General features: G+C 28.2%; 2 protein-coding genes across 2 annotated transcripts; one reads left to right on the top strand and one right to left on the bottom strand.

Annotated features, from left to right (window-relative positions):
• Window positions 1-3,632: 3,632 nt before the first annotated feature.
• LOC113870759 (DNA-binding protein HEXBP-like) lies at window positions 3,633-6,522 on the bottom strand. The gene is made up of 5 exons (XM_027507208.1): window positions 6,141-6,522; window positions 5,842-5,986; window positions 5,029-5,120; window positions 4,808-4,910; window positions 3,633-3,958 (listed from the first exon to the last, which is right to left on the bottom strand). The coding sequence occupies exons 1-5, from the start codon at window positions 6,423-6,425 to the stop codon at window positions 3,783-3,785; spliced, it is 801 nt and encodes a 266-aa protein (XP_027363009.1). The 5' UTR covers window positions 6,426-6,522; the 3' UTR covers window positions 3,633-3,782.
• A 3,292-nt stretch (window positions 6,523-9,814) lies between these two features.
• Window positions 9,815-12,137, top strand: LOC113873868 (tubulin beta-1 chain). The gene is made up of 3 exons (XM_027512215.1): window positions 9,815-10,286; window positions 10,832-11,101; window positions 11,230-12,137. The coding sequence occupies exons 1-3, from the start codon at window positions 9,893-9,895 to the stop codon at window positions 11,907-11,909; spliced, it is 1,344 nt and encodes a 447-aa protein (XP_027368016.1). The 5' UTR covers window positions 9,815-9,892; the 3' UTR covers window positions 11,910-12,137.
• The last annotated feature ends 361 nt before the right edge of the window (window positions 12,138-12,498 follow it).

The raw sequence follows: 12,498 nt of genomic DNA, 5'->3' as shown, positions 1-12,498 counted from the left end.
CAAACTAACTAACTAAGTATCAAAATCAGATATAAAAAATAAGAGATAAAATCTTATCTTAACTAGACAATCAATATAATAATTAATCTTTCTACACACATAAATAAATCAAACAAATCTAATAGACTTTTTAAAGATATTTTAGACAACAAAGAAATTTATTTTAAATTTAAATGCATAACTAATTTTTTTTCTAGATTTTTTTAATGTTGTTATATTTTTAAGTATTTAAACTTCAGAATACTAATTAAACTAATAAATATATTTGTGCAAAAATAATTATTTTGATGTAATAAAAAAATATAAAATATAAAATCAAAATTTTAATTATTTTTAAAATAAATTGTATATAAAAATATAATAATTAACTTAATTCATATGTGACTTTAAATATTTTAAATCTTAAAAATAATAATTTTTTAAAACTTAGTAAATATATTTATGTATTATATAAATTTGTTTATATTTTTATTAAATTATTCTATTATAAAATAAATAAAAATTCTAATTTAAATATAAAAAATATATAATAACAATACTTTATTATATTAAATAATATTAAACATAAATAAATTAAAAAATATGATAAATACATTTTTATATAATTTTTTTTGTATATTTATATATTTTTCATCTTCTCCAACAATAAATTTTTTTATTCTTTTAGTTAATGTAAATATAACAAATGAATTTTTAAAAATGAATTAAAAGAATGTGAAAATATAATTAAACAATAATTTTTTTAATTTTTTTTAAATATAAATAATGTAAATCTATTATATTGTTATTTTTATTAAATATTTTAAAAATAAAATAAAAATATGGAAAAAATATATATATACTAATGAGTGAAAATATAATAAAAAATATATCTAAATAAACAGTGAGATTTAGTATTATATTAAATTAAGATTCATTTGCATAAATTTAATTTTAATTTTTTAAAAATTAAAATAAATATTAATGTAAATTTAATTGATAAATTATGTGTAAAATTATTAATTTATAATTTTAAAATAATATATTTAAATTTAACTTATAATAAATATATATATATATATTAATAATTATAATTTATTTTAACTTTTAAAATAATATTAATTTAAAAAATATCATATTATAAATAATTATTTTAATATAAATATTTAGTTTATAACTATAAAATGAATTATAGGTCCATTACATGAATAAATATTCTAAAAAAATTTAAAAGCATTCAAAATTTAATTTTAAACCTAAAATTTTTTTATGATCACATAATTAAAATATAAACTATTAATAAATAAATATAATTTAAAATATTAATATTAAAAGATTTTTCTATTTGATTATAGATTTTTCTCATAATTATAATCAAAATATTTAAAATATGAAGAAAATATTAAAAAGTTAAAGAGTTCTCATTCATTCTCGAAATAAATTATATATGTAAAAGGTAAATATAATATTTAAGCTTAATTTATATTTAAAATATTATAATTTATCTATTTATTTATTTATTATAATATAAAAATATTAAATATGCAACTGCAATAATTAAAATAAAATTTTAATTAATATAAATAATTAATTTTAATTTTAAATTTAAATTCATAATTATTAATGTAACATTTCAAAATAAACAACATTATTCTTAAAATTTAATTAAAAATAAATATATTTAAAGGATGAATAAAAAAATGATAAGAAAATTTAAATTAATTATTACTGTTTAATTTTGTTATAACTAAAATTTTATTAAAAAAATTTCAAATTCTTATTTTAGAAAAAATTACAAATCTTGTAATATTAATATTATACCTAATTTAAATTTAATATTTAAATGATAATGAACAATTAAAAATTTAGTTAAAAAAGAAAAAAATATTATCTATAATAGAAAAAAATTTAGTATAATTTTTATATCGAATAAATTAATAAAATCAGTAATGTTTAATATGTCAATATTGACATAAATTTTTTTTAATTTTATTTAAAAATAAAAATATTGTCTATAATACATATCTAACACAAATTTAATCAAATAAAAATAAAATATAATACATTATATTACTTAAAAATAATATATTTATATTATAATAAATCTATAAAATGAGTAACATTCTATATATCAATATTGACATAAATTTTTGTTGATTTTCATGCAAACATAAAAACATCACTGGAATATATACTTGACACAATTTTAATCAGATAAAAATAAAATATAATACATAATACTACTTAAAAATAATGTAATTTTATGTTTACTCAATAAATAAATATTTTTATATAATTTACTGCCACAAAATAAAATATATGAATTATATATATATATATATTATTGTAATATATAAATACAAAGTAATATGATATAAAAGAACATTATATATGGCTTTAAGTATTTTAAAATTTAATAAACATGAATTTTGTTGTAAATGTATATATTAATAAGTAAGTGTAATCAATTTTACATAAATTGATTTATACATTTTAATTAAATTTAATAAGAAAAAACATTTATTAGTGTTATAAAGATAATCAAAATTTAATAATATTATATTTTATTTATTATTAGTATGTTTAAAATTTCTTTAAGAAGTACATTTATAACATGAGATTTTATTAGTTTTTGTAATTATTTTTTAAATATTTTTTATTTAAAAATTTTAAAATATGACATATATGATATGTAAACTTTATGATATAATTTTAGATAATATGAATTTACACTATTGTAAATTAAATTAGTTAAAAAAATATTAATAAATTTGATATAATTTAATTAATTAAAAATAAAATTTAATACATAATATTACTAATAATATAACAGACTCTAAACATTCTAAATTTTTATAATTATAAAATTTGATATAAATACAAAGAGTAATAAGTAGTTGTAGTTATCAAAATTATAAATAACTTAAAATATTCTAAAGTTTAATAACCATAAATTTTGTAATTATAAATGTATACAATAATAAGTAGTTGTAGTGAATTTTACATATAAAAAATATATATAATAAAATATAGATAAATAGAATAAAGAAACTTTTTATCAGATATATTTTACAGTGTTACATTTTATTAGAATATAAGCTCAATTGGTATATAAATTATTTTGCAATTAATAAGTTAACTTTGAATCTCAGAAAATAACTATGATTAGTAATTAAAAAAAATTGTATTTATTTTATATTTATTTAACATTGCTGTATCAATTCTATCTTTCTTAAGTATTCTGAGAAATAAAATTGTCAGTACTATTATTAATAATCTTGAATCATGAGATCGTATCATGCAATAACCTAAATATAATTATTAATGCTTAAAATAAAATATTAGAATGAAAAGAAATACTTTATTTTTAAAATAAATTTAACAAACAAAATATTTCATATAGTTATTATATAGTTTGAAATGAAAAATAAATAAACAAAGCTATTACTTGAAATACAACCTGGATGCAAAAATTTTATGATATCGTGGCCACTTAAAGCATATTTAATAACCGGTATTTGTACGAAAAAATATATTGTTTACATTTGTAGTTACCTTTTAGAAAACACAGTAGAATTTCTGTTCGGCAATAAGACGCGATACTCGGATTTTCATGTCAATTCTCCATACTAAAAATTTGGTGAATACTTTGCAGGAGCGTTAAACATTCATTCTGAAATAGATTCTGCCGAATGCAACGAATAACATAGGCCTAGTATAGCCTTGCGTATAGAAAGGGAAAGAAAATAAATATATGGGAAAAAAAAAATCCGTACAACACATTAAGAGGTATCTATCTTTAGTTAAAAATTCACAACTTTAGGACCCTTCTTCTTTGGTTTTACATGGCCATCTTTTGACTTTGCTGACTTGTTCTTATCACCACTACACATGTCATCAGCCATGAAGTCATCCTCAATATCATCCCCGCTGCCAAATTTGGTAACCTTACCACTGGGCCTCTCTCCAGTTCTTATTGCTGAAATAAAGAACAGAGTTATCAGACATATTGGATATAAACACCCTTCTTCCAGATGACTATAAATGCTTAGCAACCAATACATCAGAAGAACATCATAACTGGGTGCAATTAAATTCTCCACACGAAAAGAGCTCAAATTGAGCCCCAAAAATTTGTATTCATTTTCAGTGTCTATGATGAACAATTTGTTCCTAAAAGAAACACTCCAACCCTCATCTGGCATGGAATCAAAGATACAGTCGCACATATTACTATCCTTTGTTACGGCAATGTCTCTTCATCGGTGAAATCTAAAACATGGACTGTAAAAAAGACCTTGGTCGTCCATGTCGTCATGTCATGGATATCAAGTTTCAAGCTTATCACAACAGATTAATATTTCCCCTCAGATCATATAGAATTATAGATAAAATGTTATGAACCTTTGCAATGTGTAATCTAGCACACTATCAGTCTACCATCACCAAACTTATCTAATATCAAAATTCAGATGTGAAGAACAGTTATCAAGTTTGGTTAGCCACTTCATGATATCCCAGGACTAATAACAGATTTCAGAGCAAAAATACCACTAATTTTGGAGTAGTAGCTGCGACCTGCGACTGTTCTAATTATCTTAAGGTGGCCAAGGACCATAAACAGTACACTTCCACTACTTGCAATTAGATGATATTATGGTCAGAAATTATTATAATTGTAGATTTAATCTAACTGCAGATAAATAGCAGCAAAACAGGACTAGCTTCAGCCATATTTTAGAGAAGAAAATAAATGAAACATGGATGTCAAGCAGATTAAAGAACAGTGCAGTATATAGTCCATTTAACTTGTTTTGGAAAAACTCACATCCGTCAAAAGGTCTATTGGCAGCAACCAATCCTTTCTTCCCTTTGTCAGGACAATCCTTTGCCAAATGTGTCACACCACCACATATTTTACAACAACCACCCTGATATAGATAAACAGTTGTAACAGATTAGACACACCCTACAGGAGACAAGTTTTGTTGATTCAATTGATATTTTTATATATTCGATGAGGTCTACCATCAAAGGAAATGATAATACCTTTGGATAAATTCCATGAGTATTTTGAGGACAGTTTTTACTCAGGTGTCCACGTTGATTACAGACAAAGCACTCCGCAAACTTTGTCCCTCCTGCATCACCAATGAACCCAGGCACTCCATCAAAATCAAACTTGAGAATATGAGATTTTATCCAAGGAACATCATAAGAGCCCCCAACCATTAGGAGGTATTTTCAAGTAAATACAACAGAGAAGCCAGTAACAGCATAATTGCCCAAAAGAAATTAATAAGTTTAACATAAAAACTAATGAAATAACATTAGAAAATGAAACACTAAACCTTATTTTCATTTCGTTTCTCATTTTCACTAATACTTTTAAAAAATGATACCTTATTTTCATTTTATTTCTTGTTTCGAAAGATTTGTACAAGAAACAGTAAAACAACAAAACCTTGTTTTCACTATTTTGAATAAAAATCTGTGATGATAAAAAACAAAAAGAAAACAAGGTAGAATTTTGTAACCTTGACAAGTTTCACACAAGTAGAGTCAAAGCCAAAGACAAATCAAATTTGTAACCTCAAGTAGATACCATTATCTAACCAAACTCTTCTATTAAGTAGAAAGCCCTAGACGACAACTAGAAATCTGTGCTGAACTGCTTCAAAAAATTTTCAAATTTCAATTTAAAAGGTCTAAAACTAACGATAATGCCCATGCTATAGCAGGCCTAAGATATCAGGTCTTCACTTTCCAGACTCAGATGTAACCCATACACATCATGAAAAGCATAGAATATATATAAATTTACACACACACACACACACACACACACACACATTAACAAACCTTCTTGAAGAGGATGCGGACATTTTGAGAGTGAGTGACCAGTGTCCCCACAATTATAGCAATACTTGCCATCATTGGCGGTGCCATCTTGCACCTCAGGGCAGTTCTTAGCTCTGTGGCCGCGGCGTCGACATCGCAAACATATCTGCAAAGACAACACCACAGTTCCATCACAACAACATAGCAAATCCAGTAATATTGATCAAAGCTATAAATTAACGTTTAAAACATATAATAGTTTGTGATTATTCCAGCTACGAAACAATGCTCGGTTCTTCGAGAGAGAAAGGAAAGGAAACCTTGTTCTTCTCCCATTCAGCTTTTTCGGGACAGAGTTTTGCAATATGGTCTTTGGCCTTGCAGATGAAACAGCTTTCGCCAGGCTTCATGCCAGGGACTCTGAAAGGGTGTTTTCGGAAATTGCTTTGTTTTGAATCCGCGGTTTTGCGCTTGAAGATGGTCCTTTTCTTCTTTTTCTTCTTCTTGTCGGGGTCCTTTGGGGGAGTTGGCTCTGCCTTGGGGAATAGTTCAGGGTGTTCTGCTTTGAATCGCTTACGAGCGAGTCGCTGCCTTTGACTCACCATCTCTGAGCTCTCGCGGCGGAGGCAAATTTACTACTACCACTCTGCAATGCTTGTTTGCGGCAAGGCAAATCCAAAGGGTTTTCTTCTTCACCCTTTTTTTATTTATTCATTTACCTTTTTTTAGAATAATGAAAAAACTTGATTTTATTTTGAGTACAGTAAAAAATAATAAAATATGACGTACTATTTTGTTTTTATAAGAAAATTATTTATTTATTCTCTTGTAATCGTAAAATATTTTAATTATTTTAAAGTTTTAGGCTAAATTAATGTTAGTCACTATAAATTTTTATTTTTTAATTAAACTTTTATAGTTTAAATAATTTTAATTAAATTTTTATAATTTTTATTTTTTAATTAAAATTTTAACCATTATCGTAATTATATCTCTATTAAATATCAACGATGTTTTTAATTTAATTAACACCCTATTTTAATTTTTTTTTAAACTTTTCTAAATTGTTTTGTTATTAAATAATAAATTTAACACTAAATTACGATATTGTCGTTTAGGATATATTTATGATCACATATAAAGTTTTAAAATTTTTATTAAAAAAATTAAGTTTAAATTTTATTTTTTTATACCATATAATTAAATTTTTAGACTAAATTTATACAAATATTTTTTATAATAAATCAGTAAACAATCAAAATAAAATATATAATAAATTTATTTCTAACAACATGCAAAATAAAATATATGACAACTTTATTTTTAACAACATATAGAATTTAAAATTATTTAACACAACTGCATTTAAAATAACATATTAAGTTATAATAATTATCTGTCAGTTAATGTACACGTTCTGCAATATTTATAAATATTTAACAATATTAAATAATAATAATTTAATTAGAAAATTTAAAATTAAATTATAAAAACATAATTAAATTTTTAAAACGGTGGAAACTAATAAGTTAACTTTATCTTAATTTTTCTATGCTTTAAAAGTGGTATATAAACTTAATTTTTAATAAAATCATCGGTGATATAATTTTAATTGTCTTTCTTGTGAATATCTAAACTTTTGTATATATTCTAATCACAGGTGATTTGTTAATTAAAATATAATTTAAAATGACTGCTTACTGATCAATTTTATAAAAAAAATAATAAAAAAATAATTTTTTTTATTAAAAATATAAAATAAAAATTTATTCACCTAAAATCATTTATGAAAAGGAAGAGTATAATAATGGTGGAAAAAGAAGAAGAAGAAGCGACAATGTTGAGAATAACGGTGTTAAAAGTCTAAGGTAAAGAAAAACATAAAAAAAAATGAAGAGAAAAAAGAGATGAGATTGAAATAAAATATTTTAAGATAAGATCAGTAATATATAAACAGTACTAATAGTAGAAAACAAATAAAAAATATTAATAGAGTTAAAAAATATTTTATTTAAAATAATTTTTAAAATTAAAATATTAAAATAAAGTTAAAGGATAAAATTGAATAAAAATATTGTTTCTAAAAAATATATAAAATTCCGGTCAATTTTTAGTTGTTTATATAACATAAGCATGTGTGAATTATACCTTCATAAATTATGATCTTTAAAATTTTAATTTTAAAAGTTCAATTAATAGAATGTTAATTTGACGATGAATTATGAATATTCTACCGTGTTTAATGTTAATTAAAAAAAAATCATTTGGACACTTAATTAAGAAGGAAAAAAAATACAATTTTTATCTCCTTAAAAAAATAAGGAGGGAGGACTGGAACTATATATAAACTCCTTGGGTAGGAGGGTGTCCACAGAAAACAAGGTAAAAAAAGCTTGTTATAGTCAATTTAATAAGTTACAATATAATGCAAGGCCTTAGCCGAACCCAGGATTAGATTTAGGAATTAAGGCACACAGCCCATATTCCATAATTGGAAAGTTCATGTCCAAACATTGCTTGTTATTCCAGCATAGAGGAAAACTTTTTTGTTCTACAGTGATATAGATGTGTATAATAAGTTATTATGTCACTTACCTGTTGATGAGAAAGTGCAACCAGATTCCCAAATTAATGTCTGGGTCATTCATTCATTGCCTTTGCTTTCACATGTTTGTGGCAAAGATAATTATAGAGTTATTTACAACAAATGAGACTTAATTAAGCAATTTAGTAGCATAAAGTAATAAACCACTCTCCAACTTCATCCTCTAATGATTATTTTATAGTTGGGCATTGGATCCATTAAAAAAAAAAAGAATGAAAAAGGTCGTAACTTTGTCGTGAAGGGTTTGGTGATGACTACCTCTGCTCTCACAAAATGTTACTCTTGGATGACTTCTTTGCTTCCATTCTTATCCATGGAAGAAGGACCCTACATGTTTTATGGTTTTCTTAATGGGTCCACCATCAATCTTTGGCTAGAGTGAAAGAAAAGTTTGCACACCCTGGTGGAACTTTGAGTACACTAACTGCCATATTGATGATAGCTGGAATCAGAGGAAACACGGACTATATTAGAAAGTATGCATGCATATCCAAATATGGTTCATTATGGGCATCGGTTTATAACTCGAGTGTGTCATGGGTCCAATGCTAGTCCAAAATTCAGGTTTAAGGATGGAAGAAGACATGAAAGTACAGTTTCGTTGAAATGACACATCAATTTTAATGAGCCACTGATTCTTGATAGCACCAAAACAATTTAGCTTGGTTTTGGATCGTATATTAAAAATAAAATAGTAATAGTAACTCCTCCGCTTTTGGTATTCAAGTAGATATTGATTTGATTTCGTAATTTAAAGAAAACCACTGGCATTTTTGAAAGTGAAAAAGATTGTTCACTTGATCAGCAAGTAAACAATTGAAATTAAACGAAAAAGAAAAAATAAAATTGCAGACAACTCTTGAAGGTGAAGGAGTGAAGGGTGGAAGTGGATGTGCTTTCCATCCAGAGATGCTTTTGGTAGAAGGCTAGAAGAAGTGGAGGTCACATGACCCAGTCCGCAATCACGTGAAACAGTTGCCAGCTTTTCATGTGCTGTGTGGCCCAAAGCCGAAAAATGAAAAAAAAAATCCCATATGCAACACGCGCGTAATTACACTCGCCAACAAGGAGCGTCACCGTTCCGCTCTAAAACGTCTCACGTCTCGAACTGAAGCGTGTCAGAGGATGCACATCCTCCAACGCATCTTATAAAATAAACGGCAAGTAATACAGAGAACAACTAAGCCTGAATGCACAAAATAACTCCCTCAGCAGATTCAAAAATTTCCGTTCGCTTTTCAAAATTTAAATTCCCCCTTAAATCCAACGGCACCGTCAAATTCCCCGTTAATTACTGAGCCAAACTTAACGCCGTCACAAATCCGTTATATCCCACCTATAAAACACTTCTTCTTCTTGTTTCATTTCACAGACGAGGGTTAACATCATTTTCTGCGCTTCGCTCTCTACTTCGTTCCTTCGTCCTTTTCTCTCTCTAGAACTCGTTCCTCGAACTCAGTCGCGAAAATGCGTGAGATTCTTCACATTCAGGGAGGGCAATGCGGGAACCAAATCGGAGCCAAGTTCTGGGAGGTGGTGTGCGCGGAGCACGGAATCGACTCAACGGGAAGGTACCAAGGGGACAACGAGTTGCAACTCGAGCGCGTCAACGTGTACTACAATGAAGCGAGTTGCGGGCGATTCGTTCCCAGGGCGGTACTGATGGATCTGGAGCCAGGAACCATGGATAGCGTCAGATCTGGTCCTTACGGACAAATTTTCCGGCCAGATAACTTCGTTTTTGGACAGTCCGGAGCCGGTAACAACTGGGCGAAGGGGCACTACACTGAGGGCGCTGAGTTGATTGACTCGGTTCTCGATGTTGTTAGGAAGGAGGCAGAAAATTGTGACTGCCTTCAAGGTATTCTTTGCTTCATTTTCTCATTTCAACTATTTTTAGGGTTTTTGTAATTTTTTCGACTCATGTTTTTTTTTCCACCTGAAGATAATTTTTCTTTTCTGAAATTTCTTGCGTTTTTTCCTATACAGATTTGTTTTTCCAACACTTTTTTTTCCGGTGGATGTTAATGTGCTTTTCAGTGATAACGTTTGGCATCTGATTGTGAATGTTGTAGTGGTAAGACGAAGGAGTGAAGCTGAAGTGTGTATGATAGAATACTGATCTGGATTACTAAGCGTTTGTGTATGCTGATTTTAAGTGTATTCATATCTAACTCAGTTAATTGTGCAATTGCGTGGGATTTTGTTATCGCTTTTTTTTTTCGTGTTCTGTAGTTTGAAATAAATTGACCGAAAATAAAAATGGTGAGATGTGTGTTCTGTCATGTATGTCGGTGGTCAACTTTTGATTTGGTGATTTGTACATGAAGAATTGTGTTGTGTGATTGTTCTTTGTTTTGTTCATATTATAGAGCTGAACAAATTTTTTTCCGCTTATGTTTTCAGGGTTTCAGGTTTGCCACTCCCTCGGTGGTGGAACTGGTTCTGGAATGGGAACACTTTTAATATCCAAAATCAGGGAAGAATACCCCGATCGAATGATGCTTACGTTCTCTGTGTTTCCCTCTCCTAAGGTGTCTGACACTGTTGTTGAACCTTACAATGCAACACTATCAGTACACCAGCTTGTTGAGAATGCGGATGAATGCATGGTTTTGGATAACGAAGCTTTGTATGATATCTGTTTCCGTACCCTTAAGCTCACCACTCCAAGCTGTGAGTTCGTTGAAAGTTTCCATCTGTTATAATTTTTTATGCTCTGCTTCTTGTTACTTATAAAGTTTCACCATTCTCTGCTTCTTTACTGATTTTGGGCATTTGTTATTGTTATTGTTTTGTCACAGTTGGAGATCTGAACCATCTAATTTCAGCCACAATGAGTGGTGTAACATGTTGTCTTCGATTCCCTGGTCAACTCAACTCAGATCTTCGCAAACTGGCTGTGAATCTCATTCCCTTCCCTCGTTTGCATTTCTTCATGGTGGGGTTTGCCCCTCTCACTTCCCGTGGATCACAGCAGTACAGGGCACTCACTGTACCTGAATTGACCCAACAAATGTGGGACGCCAAGAACATGATGTGTGCAGCGGATCCTCGCCACGGTCGTTATTTGACAGCATCTGCCATGTTCCGTGGTAAGATGAGCACCAAGGAGGTTGATGAGCAGATGATTAATGTTCAGAACAAGAATTCCTCGTACTTTGTTGAGTGGATCCCAAACAATGTCAAATCTACTGTCTGTGATATTCCACCAACTGGTCTAAAAATGGCTTCCACCTTCATTGGCAACTCTACGTCTATTCAAGAGATGTTCCGCAGAGTTAGTGAACAATTCACCGCTATGTTCCGTAGAAAAGCTTTCTTGCATTGGTACACTGGGGAGGGCATGGATGAGATGGAGTTTACTGAGGCTGAAAGCAACATGAATGACCTTGTCTCGGAGTACCAGCAATACCAAGATGCAACTGCAGATGATGATGGCTATGACTATGAAGATGAGGATGTTCCGGAGGAGGATTCTTAAACAGTAGTGTTTTGGAGGGTGTTTTTGTTTGTGTTTGTTGTGATACTTGGTCAATGTTGTCAAGTTGTCTTTTTCCCTCCTCAACCTGAATACCTTTTTCGGGGTTTTGGATTGTTTTTGGGCGCCGCCGTCTGTGTTTGTGGGCTATAATATGGTAGTTTAGGGCTTTATTTTTCTGCATATTTTCGTTTTTGTTAAATGGTGCTCTTTTATAATCTCTAAAAGATTGAAGCCTAGTTGATATATATTCTTGCAATATTTGGATATCATTATTCATATTTTCGATTGAATGGGGGTTACACAAGTTCAAAATCCTAGTGTTCTGTTGCACTTATGTATTGTGCCAATTAAGGGTGGATAAAAAAATTGTTAACTAGATAGCGAACAAATAGGGGTTACACAAGCCATTTTGAACTGCCAATTTTTTATACGATTTGTTTGTTACCGATGATCTTCTGTATATTTAAAATGCCGTATCTTTTTGGATTTCAATATTCGGAAAGCTGAAGTAGATTTTGAATTTTATTTCCTAGGTAATGTTCAGTAAGTCGACGTAGTTGGATTAATAAAATTTCGGTCCTTGTTAGTA

This window comes from Abrus precatorius, unplaced genomic scaffold (genome assembly GCF_003935025.1).
Source record: "Abrus precatorius isolate BTA unplaced genomic scaffold, Abrus_2018 Scaffold7, whole genome shotgun sequence".
In the NCBI taxonomy this organism is placed as follows: Eukaryota; Viridiplantae; Streptophyta; class Magnoliopsida; order Fabales; family Fabaceae; genus Abrus; species Abrus precatorius.
The sequence above is the reverse complement of the archived record's forward strand: the minus strand, read 5'-3'. Positions and strand labels throughout refer to the sequence as shown.